This window comes from Cervus canadensis, chromosome 1 (assembly GCF_019320065.1).
Source record: "Cervus canadensis isolate Bull #8, Minnesota chromosome 1, ASM1932006v1, whole genome shotgun sequence".
Taxonomy (NCBI): Eukaryota; Metazoa; Chordata; class Mammalia; order Artiodactyla; family Cervidae; genus Cervus; species Cervus canadensis.
Genome location: NC_057386.1, coordinates 112,093,573 through 112,116,975, shown reverse-complemented (window position 1 = coordinate 112,116,975; position 23,403 = coordinate 112,093,573). Strand labels below are relative to the sequence as shown.

The following is a 23,403-nucleotide window of genomic DNA, read 5'->3' as shown; positions in this document are numbered from 1 at the left end:
GAATTCCAGCTCTGCCGCTAATTTGCATGAGTCCACAGTTGTGCTAAGCTTCATTTCCTCGTCTTCAAAACAGTGATGATAGGGGCTTCCCTGGCGGTCCAGTGGTTGAGACTGTGCTCTCAATGCAGGGGCGGGGGTGTGGTTTTGATCCCTGGTCGGGGAACTAGGATCCCACATGCAACTCTGTGTGGCCAAAAAACGAACAAAATCACACCTACACAATAATTCAGTAGGTTCCTTTAGAACTCCTAGTGGATGTGAAAGCCCACGAGAGTATGAGTGGCTGACCTTCCTATCTGGCTTTCTTCTAATGCCCAGTGCAACGGCCAAAACAAAAAAGGTGATAAAGACAGTAGCACCGCACTCACAAGGTTGTTGTAAAGAATAAATGGAATAAATTGTCTATGCAAACTGTTTAGCACAGTGCACGGCACATAATCACTCAAATGTGATTTTTTAAATGGTAATAACTACTTTGGTTTTTATTTTGCAACAAACTCATGCCTTTCACTACAGAGTAAAATATTATCCTTTCAACACAGTTTCAAGCACCTAGTTTGGGTAAGAGGATGGTGGAACCTGAGAAAGTAACAAAAAACAGTGAGATGCTTCCTGTCTATTTGGGGAGAGGACTTTCAGACTTTCACACTGACAACCAAAACAACCATAAAAGTTCCCATTTGCTGCGCAGTGACTGTGTGCCAGACCCTATGGGCAGTATTTTGCATGATTCCATCAAATTAAACCCAATTCCACCCATTTTACAGATGAAGAAACAAGGTCACAGAAAGAATTAAGAGCAGGGATTCAAACCCAGGTCTGCCTGCAAAGCCTGTGCTCTTAGGGAGGTTGAATCAGCCATGATTAAGTACCAGCCACAGGTACTGACCAATCTTTACAAGAGGGGCCATGTACCAGGGCCTGCACCATGCCAGCCAAAGTAGAATTTGATCCAAGACCCCGTTTCCAAAGTCTGCTGATACAGCTCCACTGGGCCTAGGGAACGATCACTCCCCATTGTGGGAACCAGGGAAGAAGGCCTCAGGGAAGTGGGATCCAGACAAGCTGCGAGAACCTGTGTTGGGTGTCCCCGAGACCACCCTCAGCTTCACTGACAGTAGGAGAACCCACAGGACTCGTATATGGTCCTGCTCATGGCTATGAGTTATCACAGCTAAAGGATACAAAGCTAAAAGAGAAAAAGCACATGGGATGAAGTCCCACCAAAACAAAGCACAAGCATCCAAGGTTCCTCTCCCAGGGGAGTCACAGAAAACACACTGAATTCCCCCAGCAACAAGCTGTAACAACAAAAGTGTGAAACTGCTGTCTGCAGGGGAAGCTTGTTAGAGACTCAGTACCTAGAGTTTTTCTTGAGTGCCGGTTATATAAGCACTCTTTGTTTAGCATGTGCCAAAATTCGACTTCCAGAAGGAAAACAGGTATTCAGCATTGCTTGCCTGAACAGCATAAACTAAGATCATGGCATCCAGTCACATCTTTTCATGGCAAATAGATGGGGGCGGGGGTGGGGGTGGGGAATGGAAATAGTAACAGACTTTATTTTCTTGGGCTCCAAAGTCACTGCAGATGGTGATTGCAGCAATGAAATTAAAAGAAGCTTGTTCCTTGTAAGAAAAGCTATGACAAACCTAGACAGCATATTAAAAAGTGGAGACGTTACTTTGCCAACAAAGATCCATATAGTCAGAGGTCCAGTAGTCATGTACAGATGTGAGAGTTGGACCATAAAGAAGGCTGAGCACCAAAGAATTGACACTTTCGAACTGTGGTGCTGGAGAAGACTCTTGAGAGTCCCTTGGACTGCAAGGAGATCAAACCAGTCAACCCTAAAGAAAATCAACTCTGAATACTCATTGGAAGTACTGATGGTGAAGCTGAAGCTCCAATACTTTGGCCACCTGATGCAAAGAGCCAACTCATTGGAAAAGACCCTGATGCTGGGAAAGATTGAAAGCAGGAGGAGAAGGGGACAACAGAGGACGAGATGGTTGGATGGCATCATTGACTCAAAGGACATGAGTTTGAGCAAACCCTGGAAGTCAGTGAAGGACAAGGAAGGCTGACGTGCTGCAGTCTGTGGGGTCACAAAGAGTAGGACACAACTGAGCGACTGAACAGCAACAATTTGTTGTACAAATAACTTAGGTAGAGTGAGCCACTCTTATCAGTTCTGGAAATAGGGGAAGTGTTAGTTGCTTAGTCATGTCTGACTCTTTTTGACCCCATGGACTGTAGCCCTCCAGGCTCCTGTGTCCATAGAATTCTCCAGGCAAGAATACTGGAGTGGTTTGCCATTTCCTCCTCCAGGGAGATCTTCCTGACTCAGGGATCAAACCCAGGTCTTCTGCATTGCAAGCAGATTCTTTACCGTCTGAGCCATCAGGGAAACTCCCCAAATCCAAGTTCCCAGGACCAACCAAGGGCCAACCTTGTGAGCAGGACTTTCTAATGATGTTTGATCTTGGGATTCTCTGGTGGCTCAGACGGTAAAGCGTCTGCCTGCAATGTGGGTTTAACCCCGGGTCGGGAAGATCCCCTAGAGAAGGAAATGGCAACCCACTCCAGTACTTTTGCCTAGAAAATCCCATGGGTGGAGGAGCCTGGCAGGTTACAGTCCATGGGGTTGCAAAGAGTCGGACACGACTGAGCAGCTTCACTATAGCTTCACTTGATCTCGGAGCAGCTGAGTTAACTGTTTTCTCCACAGAAGCCAAGGGGCAGTCCTGTCACAGTCGAGGGAATTATATGACCAGTAATCTATAATTGCTAACGGGCTTTTTCCCGTCTGCTTGAACGCCATCAGGCAAAAAGAAAGACGCTGCTGAGTGACCACCTAGTGTGTTCAGTGGCAAGTGACAAACAGCTTCAGCAGACTAAAGCTTTGCTTTGGCAAAGAACTGCTTCAGTTCTGTCACTTTTGATAACATGTTGGTTATATCAGATGGGGCCAGATGAAAAAAGAAAGAGACGACACCATCTTTTCCTTTCTAGGGGGCTGCAGTCGGGAGGCAAGAGAAAGTCAGGAGAGTTGAGAGGGGTGAGGGCTCCAGGCAGGAAACACACAGGGCGTTGGTGGTGGAAGGGTCTGCCATCAGAGAGGGGTGAGGTCTTGGAGGAATTAGAACATGCCCTATCTCAATGCTGTGGGGGAAAAGGGGAGATGCTACTTGACCCTGGTCCTTGCTGTCATGCTGAGATTCAAATGCTGTGTTGACTATCTCTGGATTGTTTTTAAGAGAAGCTGGAACTGGGATTTTAACAGGAAATTTCCCTGGGGTTGCCCATGGAAACATACAAGCAAGAAAGAGCTAAGTCAGCTGGCGAAAGGAGAGAAGCGAGAAAGGCTTTTGCAGAGGAGGTGATGTGAGAGCAGTAAGGTAAAAAATAAGACAGTTCAGGGACTTCCTGGTGAATCAATGGTTAAGACTGTGCTTCCAACGCAGGAGGACATGAGTTCGATCCCTGATCGGGGAACTAAGATCCCACATGCCAAGTGGTATGGCCAAAAAAAATTTTTAAGTAAAAAATATTAATGGAGTGTACAATTCAATGGTTTAAAAAAAATGAGACAGCATATCCGGTGGACTGAGGAAGGAAGTTAGGTTACAAATTATACTTGTGATACCGCAGATTTCAGAGATTCAGACAGAGCTGGGTTTTGCATCTGGAAGTTCCTCTTACTTACCGTGTGACCTCAAGCAGTTAAGTACATTTTTCTCATCTGTAAGACAAGCATAACCATAGCACCAGCCTCAATCATGACAAAGTACAGATATGACATCAAGAGTGAAGAGGATATAAAATAATGCAAACAAAGTGCTCAGCACAAGGCCTGGCGATGCACTCAGCAAATATTCGTGGGAAGCACAGAATGACGTGGGAGCAGAGAGGAGCGGCCCCCAACCTTGACCAAAGGTGAGAGGTGGAATCACAGAGGCTTCCTGGAAGTGGTGCCCCATGGGAAGCTGAATCTTGAAGGTTAGAAGGCATTTGCGTTTTCTGGTAGGTTAGGAGGAGAAATGGCATGTACGCAAGTGAAGAAGACTCTTACTGCAAGGAGGTGACAGCAGGAGCAAGGAAGGGGCAGGGATGCTGTTGAGAAGGAGGCAGCCAGATCAGGAGGGTGTAGACAACTAGAGAAAGAGAGACCCAGCTGGAGACTTGGGGAGAGGTGACAGCTCATGGTTTCTGATCGAAGGCAATATGGTGGTGAGGGGACAGTAAGTAGACAGATCCAAGAGCATTCTAGGAGGTGGGACCGTTAGGACTCGGCAGATAATTGGCTACGGTGAGGGCTGGGTAAGGGGACCTCAAGTGCCTGGTGTGAGCACTGGGGGGATGGGGAAGCCTTGACCTAGGAGGAGGAGCTGCAGCTTGGGGTAGGGGCTGAGGGAGGGACTGAGCTCCATTTGGACAGGTTGGCTTTGTGTCCTTGGAACTTCCTGTAGATGTTCAGTAGGCAACTGGAGGATGCCAGCAGCTGAGGAAGAATGTCTGGGCAGGGCAGAGAGATCTGATGGATGGGCATTTTACACTCCCCTCTCCTGAATCCTCCAATGGGCCCTTTCAGGCAGGAACTATCATCCCCATTTCACGGATGGAGAAATTAAGGCTTTTAAGAGCAGAGCAGCTGTTTTGAAATTGGAACGTGTGCTGAGGAGATGGTGTATTGAATTAAGAATATACAGATTATGACCTGCTGATAAACGGGGCACAGAACACCCACATGGGGTCCCAAGGTAGTTCCCTCAGCATCTGAGCTCCCACTTTGGGGAAGTGAAACCCATGGGGTGATTTTGATTGAAGGCAAAGTTTCAATATGCCCACACAAAGGAAGTAAAGTCACAAGAATTTTTACTTATAGATCCAGATGGGGGAGTGGGCGTTTAAATGAGTGGGGGAAGGGCAGTCCTCAGTCTCACATTAGGAGTGAGCTGGAGATAGAGAGCAGGGTGTACATGCTCAGATGCTTAGTCGCGTCAGACTCTTTGCAACCCCGTGAACTGTAGCCCGCCAGGCTCCTCCTGTCCATGGGATTCTCCAGGCAAGAATATTGGAGTGGATTGCCATGTCTTCCTCCAGGGGATCTTCCTGACCCAGGAATCGAACCCACATCTCCTGCATTGCAGGCAGATTCTTTACCACTGAGCCACCTTGAAAGCCTTAGAGAGCAGGGTAGCAAGCACTTATCATTATAAAGTAATTGGGGTGGAGATCACTAATTTTTTACTTAACCACTTAACTCTTAAGTGGTTACTTTAAAAGGTACCCTGGGAAAAGCAAAGTGGGAACTGAACAGCAAGCACCCCAAACTCAACTCCTTATCTAGATGTTCAGACTCTGGGTGTGGGCAAGGTTATAACCCTGTAAAATGTCTGGGCAGCAACTCAGAACTCCGTGTGTTTTTCTCATCATAGAAGAGAGGTTGAGTTCATTAACTCTGCCCTTCTTTTATAAGATTGTTTGGTTTTCTGGATCCCTTGCTGTTCTGACAGGAGTGCAATACTGCGGTGTAATTCTGACACTAACCATCCACAGCTGGCATCAGACTCACCAGGTTTAAGGGCACAGGATTGGGTCAAACAAGATTTCCCTTATTTCAGATGCCAGCATCAAGTGGGGTCACCTATGCTTATGACAGACTAGCTACAAATCCAGGAGGTTCCCCTGACAACTTTTAGGTTCAACAGTTCACTGGAATGATTCCCAGAATTGAGGGGAAGTTATGTTTTGATTACAGCCTCATTGTAAGGGTACAAACGAAAGGGTACATCTTATGTCTAGTATAAGATGTAGCGGGGAAGAGAGGTCTTCCTAAGTGCAGAGCTTCCATGCCCTCTCCCCATGCGTTCAGAGTGCTTCATCCTCCAGCATATCTATGTGTTCATCATCAGAAAGCTCCAATGAGCTCTGGCATCCAGAGTTTTTACTGCAGATTTACTGTATAAAACCAGCCTAGACAGCATATTAAAAAGCAGAGATATTACTCTGCCAACAGAGGTCCGTCTAGTCAAAGCTACAGTTTTTCCAGTAGTCATGTATGGATATAAGAGTTGGACCATAAAGAAAGCTGAGAGCCGAAGAATTAATGCTTTTGAACTATGGTGCTGGAGAAGACTCTTGAGAGTTCCTAGGACCGAAAGGAGATCCAGCCAGTCCACCCTAAAGGAAATCAGTCCTGAATATTCATTGGAAGGACTGAGTTTGAAGCTGAAACTCCAATACTTTGGCCACCTGATTTGAAGAACTGACTTATTGGAAAAGATCCTGATGCTGGGAAAGATTGAAGGAGGGAGGAGACGGGGACAACAGAGGGTGAGATGGTTGGATGGCATCACTGACTCTATGGACATGAGTTTGAGTAATCTCCGAGAGCTGGTGATGGACAGGGAGGCCTGGTGTGCTGCAGTCCATGGGGTTGCAAAGTCAGACACGACTGAGCGACTGAACTAAACTACTGTGTAAATATTGTTGACTTAATCATTGGCCATGTGGTTGGATTCGATCTTCAGTCTCTTTTTTTCTGTCTGGGTGCTGGGTTGGCTCAAAACCCCAACCCTCTAATCACATAGTTGGTCTTTTTGAAGACCAGCCCCCATCTGGGATCACCTCATTCATTAGCATAAACTCAGAAAGGATCCATAGAGCTCATAATACACACACACCTATCAGTCAAGTAATTCTCAGGATGCAGAAACACCCTCCAGAACCAGAGATAAAGGGCCAAAATCTTTGTTACATAACAGTTGCATTTCTTCACGAATTTTAAAATCATTTTGTCAATATCTGCAAAAAAAGCTAGAATTTTTATAAGGATTGCATTGAATCTGCAGATCAATGTGAGGAGTATTCAATATTAAAACAACAATATTGGACTTCCCCAGCAGTTCAGTGGTTAGGGCTCTACCTACCAATGCAGGAGGTGTGAGTTCAATCCCTGATCAGGGCCTAACATCCCACATGTCTTGGGTGCAGCAAAGAAATTTTTTTTAATTTAAAAACTATTAAACAATATTAAGTGTTCTAATCCATGAAAATAGGCAGATTTTTCATTTATTTAGATTGTCTTTAATTCTTTCAAATATGTTTTATAATTTCAGTGTAAAAGTCACATGCTATTTTGTTAAGAGTTATTCCTGAGTATTTTACTCTTTCTGATGCTCCTGTAAATGAAATGATTTTCTTAATTTCAGCTTCAAGATTATTTATTGCTAGTGTACAGGAATACAATTGATTTTTAAATTTAAATATTGTACTATTTTAAAGTAGAAACAGGTATCTGCATTAATGATTTTAGTGCCTTGATGCAAGAGTTTGGGTTCCTAAAATTCTCTCCTGAAACTATCTATCTGCAGACCTGTTCTGCCAGATTTCCCAGAGCAGAGTGCCTCATTCCTGATCTCTGCCCTGAAGTCCTTTCAGGGCAGAAAGTCAGCTACTGCAATGGCTAATGACCTAATCCTTTTAAAGCCAGATGATGAGTGACATTCTTTAGTTAGCATCTGATTTAGGCATCAAAGTAATACTGGCCTTGTATAATGGATTGGGAAATTTTCCCTCCTCTTCTATTTTCTGGAAGAGTTTGTGAAGGATTGGTGTCAATTTTTCTCTAAATATTCAGTAGACTTCACTGGTGAAGCCATGTGGACCTGGTCTTTTCTTTGTAGGAAGATTGTTTATTACTAATTCAGTCTCTTACCATAGGTCTATTCAAAATTTCTGTTTCTTCTTGAATCTGTTGTATTAATTTGTTCATGAATTTATCCATTTCATCTAAATTATCTAATTTGTTGGTATACAGTTGTTTGTGGTTTTCCCTTATAATTCCCTCTTTCATTCCTGATTTTAATAATTTGAGTCTGTGCTTTCTGTCTCTTGATCTGTCTAGCTAACGGTTTGTCACATTGCATTCATTAGCTTTTTCAAAGAATCAAGTTTCTGTTTCATTGATTTCTCTAGATTTTTAAAAAACTGCTTGTTTATTTGGCTGCACCAGGTCTCAGTTGCAGCATGTGGGATCTTAGTTCCCCAACCAGGGATAAAACCCACGCCCCCTGCCTCGGAAGTGTGGAGTCTTAACCACTGAGCTGCCAGGGAAGTCCCTTTTCTAGTCTTTATTTATTTCAGCTCTAATCTTTATTACTTCCTCCCTTCTGCTTGCTTTGTATTTAGTTTACTCTTCCTTGTTTCTTTTTTTTTTTTTTTAATAACTTTATTTATTCATTTCTGGCTGTGCTAGTTGTGGCTCACAGGCTTAGCTGCTCCACAGCATTTGGGATCTTCCCAGAGTAGGGACTGAACCGGTGTCTCCTGCATTGGCAGGCGGATTCTTTACCCCTGAGTCACCAGGGGGGCCCCCAGATGCTGCTTTTGAGAAGGGGGTCCTCTATTTGGAATGTCATTGGCAAGCCCTGAACATATAAGTTTCTCTCTGTCCTATAGAGGTTGTTGTGTTTCTTTAAAGCAGGAACATCAATTTTTTTAGGGATTGTGATGGTTAATTTTATGTGTCAGCTTGACTAGGCTGTGATTTCATGATAGCTGGTGAAATATTATTTCTCAGTGTGCCTCTGAGGATGTTTCTGGAAGAGACTGGAATTTGAATTGGGGAACTAAGTAATACAAATGGCTCTTTGATGTGGGGGGCATCCTCCAATCCATTGGGGGTTCTGGTGGTGGTTTAGTGGCTAAGTCATGTCCAACTCTTGCAACCCCAGGGACTGTAGACCGCCAGGCTTTTCTGTCCATGGGATTTCCCAGGCAAGAATAGTGGAGTGGGTTGCCATTTCCTCCTCCAGTGGATCTTCCTGACCTAGGGATCGAACCTGCGTCTCCTGCATGGCAGGCAGTCTCCTGCATTGCAGGCTGATTCTTTACCGTCTGAGCCATGGGGGATCTAATAGAACAAAAAGGAGTAGAAAGGGCAAATTGGCTTCCTCTTTCTGCTTGAGCTGAGACACCCATTTTCTGCCCTTGGTGCTCAGGCTTTCGCACTCAGATATGGACTCACATCAGCAGCCCCCTGATTGGCAGGCCTTCAGACTCAGACTGAATTACATCATTGGCTTTCTGGTTCTCTAGTTATAGAGGGCAGATGGTGGGACTTCCTGGCTTCCGTAACCAAGTGAGTCAGTTCCAATAATAGATCTCCGCTTATATATATATATATATTCCTATACATCCTGTAGTTTCTGTTTCTCTGCAGAACCTTGACTAATGCAAGAATCTTCCCTCAAATATGCATATGGAGGATGCTCAGCAGTGGGGGAAAAGTTTCTATTTCCTTATGGAAAGCAGTGATGATATAACTAGTTTTGGAATCAATCAAATATTTCCAGAACCACCATTATTAACTGTGAGACCTTGAGATTGGTCCTTCACCTCTCTGAATCTTAGCCTCTTATTCTGCAAAGTGGTGATGATGAGAAGCAGTGCCCTAGCACATGTGGGTGTTAGTTGCTCAGTTTTGTCAGACTCTTTGTGACCCCATGGACTATAGCCCGCCAGGCTCCTGTGTCCATGGGATTCTCTAGGCAAGAATACTGGAGTGGGTTGCCATTTCCTCCTCCAGGGGATCTTCCCAACCCAAGGATCAAACCTGGGTCTCCTGCATTATGGGCAGATTCTTTACCATCTGAACCACCAAGGAAGTACAGAGTTGTGGTGGAGTTAATGAGAAGCAGTGCCCTATCATAGTGCCTGGTAAATAGTGAGTGCTCAATAAATGCTCGCTGCTGATGTTTGCTTCTTTTGACTTCTTGTTTTTAACCTCATGTTCTACTCCATCTGGGTTGATATACAATGAGGTGCAATGGACACAAACATTCAGTCCATTGCATCTCATTGTATTGAACATGTTTATTTTAAAAACACTGTCAGCAATTTTCCACCTAGGAATCCATTTACCTACTTGCAAATATATACAAAAAACTTAGTCAGATTTGTCTACACTTAGCCTTACAGTGGGGCTTTCCTGGTGGCTCAGACGGTAATGAATCCACCTGCAATGCGGGAGACTGGGTTCGATCCCTAGGTTGGGAAGATCTCCGGGAAGAGGGCATGGCAAACCACTCCACTATTCCTGTCTGGAGAATCCCCATGAACACAGAAGCCTGGCGGACTACAGTCCCATGGAGTCGCAAAGCATCGGAGACGACTGAGCTACTAAGCACACACAGCCTTAGTATAGAATTCCACTCAACAGTTTAAAAGGAAATGAAGTAGAACGCTACGCTATGTGTCCACATGCAACACAAGTGTGAGTTCTTGGTGGGCTTTGACTGAAGGGCATTGACTTTGGTATAAGCAACTCAGACTAGACAACAGTGCCGTTTCCTGAGACGGGAAATACGGTCGTGATCAGTGGTTGGGATGGCCAACTCTGCTAGTCCTTTAGCAACCAGTTGTCTCTGGATGCCCCCAGAGAGACGCTGGAAGGCTTGCCAGTACCGCTCAGGAGAACTCTGAGGTTTTCCCTGATCCTCCATGCTGTTTCCTCTAAAGTGTCACCAACTTCATTTACATTAAAGCACCGTAGACTGGAGAAGGAAATGGCAACCCACTCCAGTATTATTCTTGCCTGGAATGGTCCATGAACAGAGGAGCCTGGCGGGCTGCAGTCCATGGGGTCGCAACGAGTCAGGCACGGCTGAGCGACTAACACTATGTGCCAAGAAGTGTTCTAACTTAGAACTTCCAAGAGCTCTAGAGGTTTTAATTCATTTACTTCTCCTATCAATCTTAAGAATATAGGTACTACTGTTTTCGGGTTTTACTACTGAGAAAACTGAGGTAGAGAGGTTACTTGAGGATTTGAACCTACGACCTCTTCTAGGTAGGGCCATCCTCCAGCCCCGAAGACTCGGCCGGGCAGCCATCCTGTTTGTAGTCCTCAAGGACTTCAGCTCCCGGCAGCCCTCGCGCCAGCAGTTCGCCACACACAACAAATCCCGGCGTGCTCCGGGCGGCTTGGGGTGGAGGGTTCTAGAAGGCGTGACGTGGGGTCGGGAAGCGGGCTCAGAGGCGGCTACCTCTCGGCAGTCGCTGTGGCCGCTGCTGCCGGGCCCGGGGGCGCGGACGGCCGGGGCCGCGGGCGCAGTCTCCTCGTCTCCCCGGCCATGGCGGCGCTCGGCCGGCCGTTTAGCGGCCTTCCCCTGAGCGGTGGCTCGGACTTCCTGCAGCCACCGCCGGCCTTCGCCGGTCGGGCCTTCCCGCCGGGGACGGAGGGCGCCGAGCTGGTCCCGCGGCCGGGACTTCGCGCCACCCCGAGCAGCTCAGGCGGGAGCGTGGCGCGCGGACGGTGAGGAGACTGGCTGACGGCGGGGGCGGATGTGGGTTCCGGCACGGGCTAGTTGACCCTTCTCGCGACCCTCGCGGGGGCTCTTCAGCCTCAAGTTGAGGATGAGGAGATTGAGTCCCACAGGCGGTTGCCGTAAATCGCGGAGGTCGCACAGCGCGGGGGTCCGGTTCCGACCTCGGCGCGCTTGCGCCCGGAGAACTGAGGAAAGGTCTGCTCACCCAGGGCGTGAGGGGATGGGAGACGGACACACCCGGGCCTGGAGCTGCCCTGGGCGCGCACACGCCTCGCTCCCTCCAGACTGCGGCCCGGCAACTGTTGGTAACTTTCAGCGACTCTCTGACTCTTGAGTTTCCTCATCCGCAACTTGGGCGAGAAATGGGTCCTTCTAGTGGGATCATAAACTAAAGTGCTCAGCACAGTGCCCGCCCCGATACGTTTTCCCTACGCTGGTCGCCCCACTTTATCTCCCCTGGTCTTGACAGAATGAATTTAGATTTCAGTCTGACTTTGTCAGGACCAGCCAACACTTTTACCTGACTGACCATGTGACCTGTATATCCATCCCACAGGGCAAGGGAGGGGAGAGTTGATAGTAGTGGGGTGGGCAAGATTATCGGAGCCTGAAAGTGGATGCTGAATGTACCAGCTCAGTAAATTTCTCAACTGACTGATTTTTTTTGTTTAACAGTATTTCAGCTCACTGTAGAAAGAAACACAAGCGAGAGGAGGAGGATGATGAGTAAGTTTCAAGTGCTTTTTCAGTCACTTAATGGTCACTTAGTTTAACCTATTTTATATCCATAACTATTTAAGTGAATAGGTGGAGCATTAGGTGTCTCTGAAAGGAGGCCCAAGGAACTGATAACATGGGTTACCTTTTAGAGAAGTGAGCTGGGCAGGTCGGAGGGAAGCTTGTTACTGTATAAGCGATTGTCATGCTTGAACTTTCAGGCATATGAGTGTTATTACATGCACAAAATTAAAAGAAACTCGCAGAAGGCAAAATCTTATGCTCCCAGTTCTCCCCAGAGGGTTATCCTTATTGCCTGTTTCCCCTTATGGAAGATAATGTAAAAATGTGCAAGTTTATATAATTCTGGTTTTTTACATTTATTAGTAACATACTGTTCGCACCGCAACACTGGTGTTTTCATTTGACTCTCCTGTAGCTTGTTGCATATGGACACATAGAGTTCTATCATTTCTTTTTCAACAGTTGAATGGAATTCTGTTGTAAGGCTAGAAATAGGTAATTAACCAGTCTCCCGGTGATAGATTTCTAAATTAATTTTAATACTAACAAATCTAAAGTGACCATTCTTAAGTTCCTTGTGTTTGTAATTAGATAAATGGATTCCTAGATGGGAAATTGCTCAATCTTTTAAGTGTATGCATTTTGAATTTTAAGCAAGAGTTGTTGCCAATTTATACTCCTTTAAACTTTGGGAATGCGTGTTTCTTCATCTTCTCATCAGAATTGTATTTTCAAACTTTTTGATCATCACTTAACTGATAGGGAAAATACTGCATATTATAGGCAGGCAGTCTAAAAAAGAAAATGAGTAAAAGACTTCCCCTAAAGAGGATATCAAAATAACCAAACAAATTAAAAGATATTTGACCTCATCAGTCTTGAGGGAAATGCATATTAAAGGCATGGTGAGAAACTACTCCACTACCAGATATTGAAGGGTTCTGTAGCACCAGGAACTTACAGACGCTATTGGATGAGAATGTAAATTGCTACAACACTTTGGGAAACAGTTTTAAATGAGTTGAAGGCACACATACCCATTTACCGAGCAGTTCTTTTTTTGACTACGCATGCTCATCAGAAGATATGTACAAGAAAGTTTATGGCATCCTTGTTCATGATGGCTCAAAATTGGAATGTCCCTTAACAGTATCTGGACATAATAAATTTTTGCTGAGTTCAATTCAGCAAAAAAGAAACACTGAACCACACTTACCAACCCAGATGTGTCTTATAAGCAATAGTAGGAACAAAAGAAACATAGCACGAATGTATACATATTCAAAGAATTCCTCATATGAGGGTCAAAACCAGGCAGAACTAAACACTTTTAATATTGAATATTTACATACATGATAATGTATATTTTTTAAAATGAAGTGGTTACTATAAAAGACAGTGTATACTTAAAGGGAGGAGGGAATAGAGTACCATTTAGGGATGCTGACAGCATTCTGTATCTTGAATATTACTTTCATGGATTTTTGTTTTATAATTATTATATGTACTTTTATGCATGCAGGCATTTTATAATGAAATTAGATCACTGTTGTATATTTTGTAAATTACATGCGATTTTGAACATCTTTTCCTTTAAGCCATTTGTGTTTCATTTTGGGTGAATTCTTCATGTTTCTGCAGATCTTTTATTGACTTATTGGTCTTTTTCTTATTAATCTATAAGAAATCAGTTTATTATGTATGTTGTGTTTTCCCCAAATTTGTTGTCTTTCAACTTTTGTATGATTTATTTTTTTTTTTTGCCAACAGAAACTTAATTTTCTCACCAGCTTGATACATAGACCTACAAGACAGTAGGTTGGAAAGTTGCCTCAGTTTAAAAAACATCTGAGACTTCTCTGGTGGTCCAGTGGTTAGGACTCCATGCTTCCAACGTAGGGGGCGTGGGTTTGATTCCTGATTGGGGAACTAAAATCCTGCATGTCACGTGGCATGGCCAAAAAATTTAAAATAAAAAACCTCTAGACCAGACAATATTTATGTTCTTTATAGCTTTGGGATTGCTGTGGATGCACAGGGACCTCTTTGGTTTTATCTTTTGAAAGTGTGGAAGTGTTGGTTGCTTAGTCATGTCCAACTCTTTGTGATCCCATGGACTATAGCCCAAGACTCTCCTCTGTCCACAGAATTCTCCAGGCAAGAATACTGGAGTGGGCCATTCCCTTCTCCAGAGGATCTTCCCGACCTAGGGATGAAACCGAGGTCTCCTGTATTGCAGGCAGATTGTTTACTGTCTGAGCCACCAGGGAAGTTTGCTAGGAGATCATTAAATAATTCTAATGTCATAAATAAAACATTTGAAGTGTAAAAACCATTGACTTTATTTATTTATTTATTTTGTAAAACCATTGACTTTAAAAGTTAACCATCTTTAATGTGCAGATGGAGAGATTGAGGCCCTGCGAGGATAAGGGACTGGACAGTTGGATGTCGAATGCCCAGAAGTGTGTTGCCTGCCTGCCACTTCAGTGGCTCTTATCAGAACTTGAAAGTCTTATATCCCATTTTCTCTGGGACTTAATCATCATCGATCTCTAATTATTTGCAAAGTAGACCCAGAGGCATGAAATTTTTTAGCCGAAATTGTTAGAGATCAGAACCCAACTCTGATACTCAGTTGCATTTAATGGTTTAATTGTTAGATATGGTAGGAAATTGCCTCTTCTTTTTTTTTTTTGGAAATTACCTATTCTTTCTAAAGTTGTTCTCCTTCTTAGATGATTTCCTATGTGTATAGCTTTTTGTTCTGCTTTCCAAAACATCAGATACTTTAGAACTATCCAAATATTACAGAAGTGTTTAATTTATGGAGAGACATTCTTAATACTTATGAGTTAAAACTAATTATAAAAAAATAATTAAAAAATAATAAAAAAAAAAAAACTAATTATAAGCTAAACACATGATTGAGATTGTGCTTGGTGATGCCCAGGCAATAACATACTTTTGGTCTGAATACTCAGAGCAGGACTGGTTGTGTGTTCAGGACACCCCTCAGCAGTAAAGAATCGGCCTGCAGTGCAGGAGACTCAGGTTCAATCCCTGGGTCAGGAAGCTCCCCAGAGAAGGAAATGGCAACTCACTTCAGTTTTTTGCCTGGAAAATTCCATGGGCAAAGGAGCCTGGTGGGCTACAGTCCATAAGGTTGCAAAAGAGTTGGACATGACTTAGTGACCAAACAACTAAATGCTGGGCATGTTCTAGTGCTTACAAATACTAGTTTGTGTTAAGAGCTTTAGCAGTTGAACTTCCCTAACAAGGCAGGAGGTTTTAGTGAGAATTCTCTATGAAAAGCATAGAGGATACAGCATCTGTCTCTGGGATCTGGTACCCAAAATACAGCTCACCTCATGTGACACTTTAGAGGGGGCACTTAAGTTTTCTACGTTCTTGTTTCCACATGTGCAAAGCAACCTGAATTGAACTCTTACAGTCTCAGTGAAATATAAAATTTTCTAGAAAGTGAAGATAGTTTATGTTGCAAGCTGGGAGAAAAGTGCACCCCATTAGGCAGGGACCCATGGAGCAAATGACAGCCTCTACCATTTTTGGCGAGAACCAAGAAATTAGCAATGTCATCTGCAGCTGTAGTACTTGCTGCAGACCTGATGAAGCATGTATTTTTGCCCTAAGGGAATATAGGATGTCTGCAGACCACCTCCTCATATGCCCAGTAATGGAGCAGCAGCAGTATGAAAAAATATGGCTGGCCCTGAATTGCTACTTTGTGATTCTTGGTTTCTTTACTTCCCACTTGACCTTTCCAGAGCTGAGTAAGTAAGAATGACTTAAGTTCCCATATCAAACGCTTCTAATCTGGAAAGGCAAAATCTTGCAGGTGCAACCTAATTTGACAGATGTTAAGGGAAACATCTCAGGGCGGCTGTGAGAATGACAGAATAGAAAATGCATGATTTTCCATCTTGTAATCACATACTGTCAAAAGTTAAGAGTTTTTTTTCATAGCAGAATTTGATTAGCAATGGCGGTGATACATGTCTCATTTATGTTAGGATTTTCATTGATTATTTTTTTTCTTTTTTCAGTTGTCCAGTAAGAAAGAAAAGGCTAACTGAAGCAGGGCTCTGTGCTGGTCCTAATGACTGGATTCTTTGTGCACATCAGGATATAGAGGGCCATGGAGTAAATCCGTGCACTAGTGGCCTTTCTGCACCTGGCATGTTAGATGTTATTTGTGAAGAGATGGATCAGACAACGGGGGAACCACAGTGTGAAGTTGCCCGAAGGAGGCTTCAGGAAATTGAGGACAGGTAAATGGGCAGCATATCCGGCTGGCTTCTTGTTCCTATGTAACATCTCCGCTCTTTGAAGTTAGTCTAATTCATCATTTGGTGATTCCTTAATCTTCAGCCTGTCAAACTATAAAAATCACAAAGCTCAAAGTTTGCACTTTAAATGTTAAAGTAAGCGTTTCTCATAGAACTGTACTAAATATTTTCATTTACTATCTCTGAATATTAATTTTTTGGTTTATGCGGGTTTTAGCCTTCAAATTTGGCATCTTTTTTTGTCAAACATTGAACAGCTCTTTTGTATATACTTCTTTCTCTCCAAAGTAGAGTCTAATACTTTACTTGACCTTTTGCTGTAGCACCTGTTGAGTTTATCTTGTTTTATTTTAAAAATTTTGTCCAATTAATAGTATATAAGTTTAACCAAATAATTTTCCTTTCTTTGCATCTGCCTTTGTTTAGAATAATTGACGAAGATGAAGAAGTTGAAGCTGACAGAAATATTAATCGTCTCCCCAGCCTTGTCCTTTCTGATACCATGAAAACAGGTTTAAAGAGGGAATTTGATGAAATCTTTACAAAGAAAATGATTGAGTCCATGTAAGTTTTGGTTTCTGGTTTCCATTCAAGTCTGATCTTTTTTAAAAACCCTTTTAAATTTGTTTTTGGCTGTGCTAGGTTCTCACTGCCGTGCCCAAGCTTTCTGTAGTTGCAGACGTCGGGGCTGCTCTCCAGCTGTGGTGCTTGTTGCAGAGCACAGGCTTTAGGGCGTGCAGGCTTCAGTGGTTGTGGTGCACGGGCTTGACCCTCAGCTTGTGAAATGCTGCACCAGGGATTGAACCCATGTCCCCTGCATTGGCAGTCAAATTTTTTACCGCTGGACCACTAGGGAAGTCCCCAGATACGGTCTTAGAAGGAAGACCCAATATCTCTAGACACTTCCTGATCACCAACCGAGTGAAAGCTCAGTAGGTTTTATGTTTAGCCCAGGTTGGAGACCTTTTCTTAGTTCATTGGGGTAAGCGTAATGCTGTGCAAGTGGGAATTGGAAGTTCACAGGAGTGGCTGCCTTGTCTATTTACCCCTGGGTTGTTTTGAAGTCCAGAAATGCACTGATAGTCTAATACTTGGGAATGGGAGGATTGGCAAGAAAGAACCCATTCTTTCAAATTACTGTGATAGGTTGTAGGAACCACACTTGAAAACTAGCTGTTTACGTGGCTCTCTCAGTTATCTTGGACCACCATTAAGACCTTGGAAAACTGAAAAGTTTACCAGCAGTCAAAAAAAGTTATCACAAAGGCCACAGTCTAGAGCTCATATTCATATCTCAGTGTGTGGCCCCTCAGGCCTTTAGCTCTAAGAGCCATTTTGCTCTTCATTTAGACCATTTGATGAGCTCAGTTATCTGGTTTCCTTTGCCATCAGAGTAGAAACACAGAAACAGCAAGTGAGCAGAATAAACTCACAATTAGTGAGCAGTGACAGTACAGTGTAAGGACAATAGAGGAAACCAAAGCAAGCATAAGAGCCTAAAAAGCAAAGCAGCCTGGGCCCCATTAACATAAAACTAATGACAGCCTGTAATTAATAATAATGACTATGGTCTCAAGTGGCCCTTACTCTGTAAAATACAGTTGTCTCTCAGTATCCATGGGGGATTGCTTCTAGGACCCCTACAGATACTAAAATCCAGGGATGCTTATGTCTGTTATATAAAATGGTCCAAATCAAAACCCCACAGATATGGAGGGCCAACTGTAGTAGGCAAGGTATAAAGTGCCCTGTAGGTGTTTCCTAGAAAAGACTTTCCGCAGACTTGGTGCTGTGAAGGTAAGTGTCAGATATCTGAAAACTTCTCTTAGGCTACTAGTCCCACTGGTGCTAGGTAGATGACTATCTTTAGACACTGGTTTCTCCTACTGCTGGATGTTAGCTCACGGGAGTTTTGCCTTCACTTCCTAGCTTGAGCTTATAATTAACTACCCAGCCCTGAGGGTGGGTAAATAGTTTAGCCACAAGTAAGCAGGTCATATTGCCCTCCAGTGTAAAGCATTAGCACTTTCTGCTCTTGGTAGTTTTCCAGAAGCTAACCTTTGCGGGGTGTTCTTCATTGTTTGTGTTTTATCTTGCCTTGCTCTTGGGTCCCAGAAACCATCAAACCATCACTAGATGAAATAGATTGGGAGGTGGTTGACACAAACAGTGACTTACTGCACAAAGCATTATATACTTCATAGCTGTACTAAAAAGCAAAAGGCTTGCTGAGATATTTTTAGTGTGTTTAGCCAATGTTTCTTTTTATTTATAATGGTTTAGTACAAGATAGTAACCCATATATGCTAATACTAACCACAATTTAAGAAGAAACTATAATGTTAAATCAAGGGCCTCTGTTTCTCATATTGAACATTTATATTCTAATCACAGCATCAGTGCAACCAATTGGTTTGCTTACAGTGCATGCAGAACTCTAAAATTTTATGTACTTGAGTGGCCTTTGTAAAGATAAGTTTGGATTGTCATAATTCTGTTTTGATCACATCGAATCCTTTTTTTTTTTTTTTTTTTGGCGGCTGCCCAGATCTTAGTTGCGGCACACAGCATCTTTTAGTTGCAGCATGTGAACTCTTAGTTGCATCATGTGGGATCTAGTTCCCTGAACAGGTGTGGAACCTGGGCCCCTGCATTGGGAGTGTCCTCCCAATGTGGAGCCCCTGGCCCACCAGGGAAGTCCTCCCATCAGTTTTTTTTTTTTTTTTTTCTGGGTTTTGTCATACATTGATATGAATCAGCCATAGAGTTACACGTATTCCCCATCCCGATCCCCCCTCCCACCTCCCTCTCCACCCGATTCCTCTGGGTCTTCCCAGTGCACCAGGCCCGAGCACTTGTCTCATGCATCCCACCTGGGCTGGTGATCTGTTTCACCATAGATAATATACATGCTGTTCTTTCGAAACATCCCACCCTCACCTTCTCCCACAGAGTTCAAAAGTCTGTTCTGTACTTCTGTGTCTCTTTTTCTGTTTTGCATATAGGGTTATCATTACCATCTTTCTAAATTCCATATATATGTGTTAGTATGCTGTAATGTTCTTTATCTTTCTGGCTTACTTCACTCTGTATAATGGGTTCCAGTTTCATCCATCTCATTAGAACTGATTCAAGTGAATTCTTTTTAACGGCTGAGTAATATTCCATGGTGTATATGTACCACAGCTTCCTTATCCATTCGTCTGCTGATCTCCCATCAATTTTTATATACTAGGTGGCAAACATTAGTTTTTCAACATATGTCTTTTATTTCTGTTTTGTAAAGTTGTTGATACAAATATGTATTTCCTGTCTTAGGAGCCGTCCTTCCATGGAGCTTGTGCTCTGGAAACCTCTCCCTGAACTCCTTTCTGATAAGCCAAAGCCGTCATCTAATGCTAAGAACTACACAGGAGAGAGCCAAACTAAGCACGCAGCTGCTGGCACTGCCTTTCCTCAGAGAACTGAACTGTTCTTGGAACCTCGGCCAACAGGGTTGCCTGTTTACAATAGTTTGGAGACAGCTGCTTGCACAGAAGAGGAGATGGAACTCTAGAAACCAGTTTCTACACTAAAGTTGTCATGTTGCAGAGGCTTATGTGTTCAGTCATGAGCCTGCTTGTACAGTATAGGGACTTGAAAGTTTTGAAACGGGTGTAATATCTCCACCTGTGATTTGGGGTGGGACTCTGATTTTGGGTAGCCATTTCTTGAAATTCAACTTCTTGCCAAGGAAACTTGTCTCAAGGGAAAAGCAGTTTTCTAGGGGGCTTATTAAAGCAATGTGAGAGTACATTCTGCAGAGTCAAGTATAGAAGCTGTATGTGACTTTTAAGTCATCTGTCACATTGTCTCAGTCATTCAGATACTTGGAGAATATTCAGACACTTGGGTTGAAAAAGATGCATTAAAAAAAAGAGTGCTCTCCCTGCTACAAGTATGCCCTGACGGTTGAGCCACAATTTCATCTTCAGATAAATGAGCTCTGTTTATAATGGTGACTAGATATTACTGGGGAAGAGGAAGATGACAATGGCTTAGGCCTATTGCTGGGGAATTTAACAGAGGCTCTGAAACTTGTATATTAGTTGTCAGTTCAGTGTAGCTCTATTGATTAAATAGCCAGTAGTGTTGTGGCTCCTCTCCTTGCCTCTGACAATGCAATGGAAAATACAAAGAAAAGGTTTTTCCTCCGAGGCTTTTTTTACCCTGTGCTACTGTTGCTCCTGGGTTTCCCTTGCATAATTGATAAACCCAGCTCTTCAGTGATGTTTACAGCCTAATTAACTTTGAGTGATAGTTTAGAAGATTGCGAGGTAACCAATGTGCGAACTGGCTCTGGGAGAAGCATCCTTAAGTAATCCTGAGGAAGTGCCGTATCAGCCCAGCCCAGCATATTATTTCAGTAGTTAAAGAAATGTGCCTGTGGAAGCAAGTTGTGGGGTTTTTTTTAATGTTAATTTAGGAAATGTTGACTGATAAAATTAACTGGGCACATACAAGTGACATTGAGACTTACTGAAATAGCCAGTTTGCTTGGTGCTTCAACTCTTTGTGCAGTAAGCCTAGAAGTTACTAGAGAATAGCTTCCTGCCAGCCAGAAATCATCATCTGGAGGACCCTACCCAGGCTCAAGGTGTCCTCTGCGAGTAACCAGGATTGAAGTATTTTTTTTTCTCAGGAACAGCTCTTCTGTGTGGCAAGGACTCAGTAGTACAAAGTAAAGTGACCGTCCCTTTAGTGCTACAGAATACCCACTATAACTTATTAAATGAGTGTAATACTGGCCCTTTTATCAGGCAGCAGGAGACCACCCCAGTTCTTTTTGTTTCCTGGGTTTCTTTTCTTTTGTAGGAATCACATACCTTGTGTAGAAAAAATGGTTTATGCCAAGCAGAGGTGACTTTAGGAGGCAGCTCCCAGGCAATTTTGAAACCCATGCCGAAGTCCCTCCCCTTGTTACAGATGGCATAGAAGTCACAAGTCTGTTAACTGGACTGTTGCTTCTCCTGCCTGTAGTTCCTGCTTTTTCTATTTCTGTCTGGATAGTCAGGAAAAGATTTAATGTTTAATATTTAAACAAAATATTTAATGTCTACACAGTAAAATTATTCAGACTTCAAACCAGTATTGAAACCAGTTGGAAACCAGCTACTAGTTTCTTAATCTCAGATTTAGAGATGAATGTAAACTGTTTTGTTGAAATGTGCACGTGTTTGATTCAGCCATGTCAAGAATTGCCTCTAGGTCATTGTTTAATGGGACCAACTTGTAACATTTGTAGCCTTAAAGAAGTCTCCAGCTAAAAAGTTAGTTCTAAAAAAAAAAAAAAAAAAAGTTCTGCTACAGCTCCTAAAGAGGAAGTGACTGCCTGGAATTTGGAGTTAGTCCCAGTGTTGGGGTGAAGAAAAGATGACAGTTTTCCAAAGAAGGACACACAACACACTTAACACTGTCCTCTGTAGGGGTGTTGGACAGGCCTGGGATCCAGGTCTGTACAGTGAACAGTAGGAAAGAGCCCTCTGAACAAGGCTCTGATACCATGGCTATATGTAGGAGAGAACTAGCAGGATTCCGTTAATTAAAATCCAGGCAGAACTTGTTTCAGGAGTCATTTTATCTGACATGATCATTATTTCTGTGGGAAACATGGATGTTCAGTGCGCCTTTTTAAACTCGCATTCATTTGTACAAAAATTTTCTTCTTCATCCTTGTGGTGCTTACTCATCTGAGCCGTCTCCACAGGCCCCATGACTTGCTTTGTTTCCCTTTTTGTAGGGTAAGGCTTCTGTTTTTGCCTTAAGGTTTCCCTCGGGAATTAACAGGTCTTTTCATTTTGTAAAACTTATACAGCATGGATCAAACATTGGCTTACTATGCTAATGTGTGATGAGAAAAGCTTATCTAAAGCAGGTGAGCTTTAATGAACAAATGTATATTTCCTCTGAGTTTGATTAGGATGTGTGTGGTTTTGTTTTTTAATTAAAAGTCCCGTTCTCACAGATATTAATAAAAAATTGCTACTCATTCTTGAAAAGGTGCAAATGTCCAATTTAAAAAAACAAAAAAAGTAGGGTGGTAGCTCTAACCATGAGAAGAATGTTTACCAGCAGGTTCATTGATTATTTTGGATCTGGAACTTGGCTTTGTTTTTTAAATAGTGATAAGAATGGTGGAATACTAGGAAAGTTCTGGAAGATGCTGTCAGTTTTACTTTAAAATGAATCTGGTGTTTCTGTATTTTATTGTTTTCAATAAAACTTCTTAAGTGTTTTGGACTTTTTGAGGTATTTGTATTCCTGCATTTAAGTAAATTGAAATCAGCAAGTTTGGAAAAGTCCAGGGGGTAGGGAAAGTCCTTAATGTTGAGTAACATGGTCATTCGTTTCTTGAGTTGACAGGTCACTGGGTGGCAGTGTTGCCTGCATGTTTACAACCATTATTAGATAAATGTGGATCCCTATTTGTGGGTGGGCAGAATTTTCAATGCAGTTGCCTATTTTACCGGAATTGAAAATCACAGCTAAAAGTTACCTAATTTATTTTTATAGATTTGAAAACTAAGCCTAAGTAGATAGTGACAATTTAGTATAATCAGTTCGCCATGTCCAGGGTTTTTTCTACTTGACCAGTAGTTTTACAGACAGTGTTTTGACAGCAATACCTAACATGTTTAGTCATTGAAATAAACTACTGTAAGGTATAGTTCAGGCGATGATAACTTTAAACGCCTTGAGGGAATATAGTTGTATATATATCTGGTTCAAATACTCTTTTATCAGTGGCATTTGAGAGAGGAACTTAATGCAGTTAGATAGGATGTTGTCTTTAAAAACTGGTTAGCAGGTAAGCAAGCCAGTCTTCCTGTCCCTTCATTAACTTTAGAAGTCACAGGGTCAAGACTGAATGTCTTTGAAGATGAGCATTTGATGCCATAAAGTATTCCTGGTATAGGAATTACCTCTGCCTACAGGTCTGTTCCTACGCTGCCTGTACCCGCAGCACACCTGCTAGA

General features: G+C 42.9%; 1 protein-coding gene across 1 annotated transcript; it reads left to right on the top strand.

Moving 5' to 3' along the window:
• The first annotated feature begins 10,970 nt into the window (after nucleotides 1-10,970).
• On the top strand, nucleotides 10,971-22,666 carry CCDC117 (coiled-coil domain containing 117). The gene is made up of 5 exons (XM_043437691.1): nucleotides 10,971-11,323; nucleotides 12,012-12,062; nucleotides 16,145-16,369; nucleotides 16,814-16,951; nucleotides 19,706-22,666. Exons 1-5 carry the CDS (start codon nucleotides 11,142-11,144, stop codon nucleotides 19,941-19,943), a joined length of 834 nt encoding a protein of 277 aa, XP_043293626.1. The 5' UTR covers nucleotides 10,971-11,141; the 3' UTR covers nucleotides 19,944-22,666.
• Nucleotides 22,667-23,403: the final 737 nt, after the last annotated feature.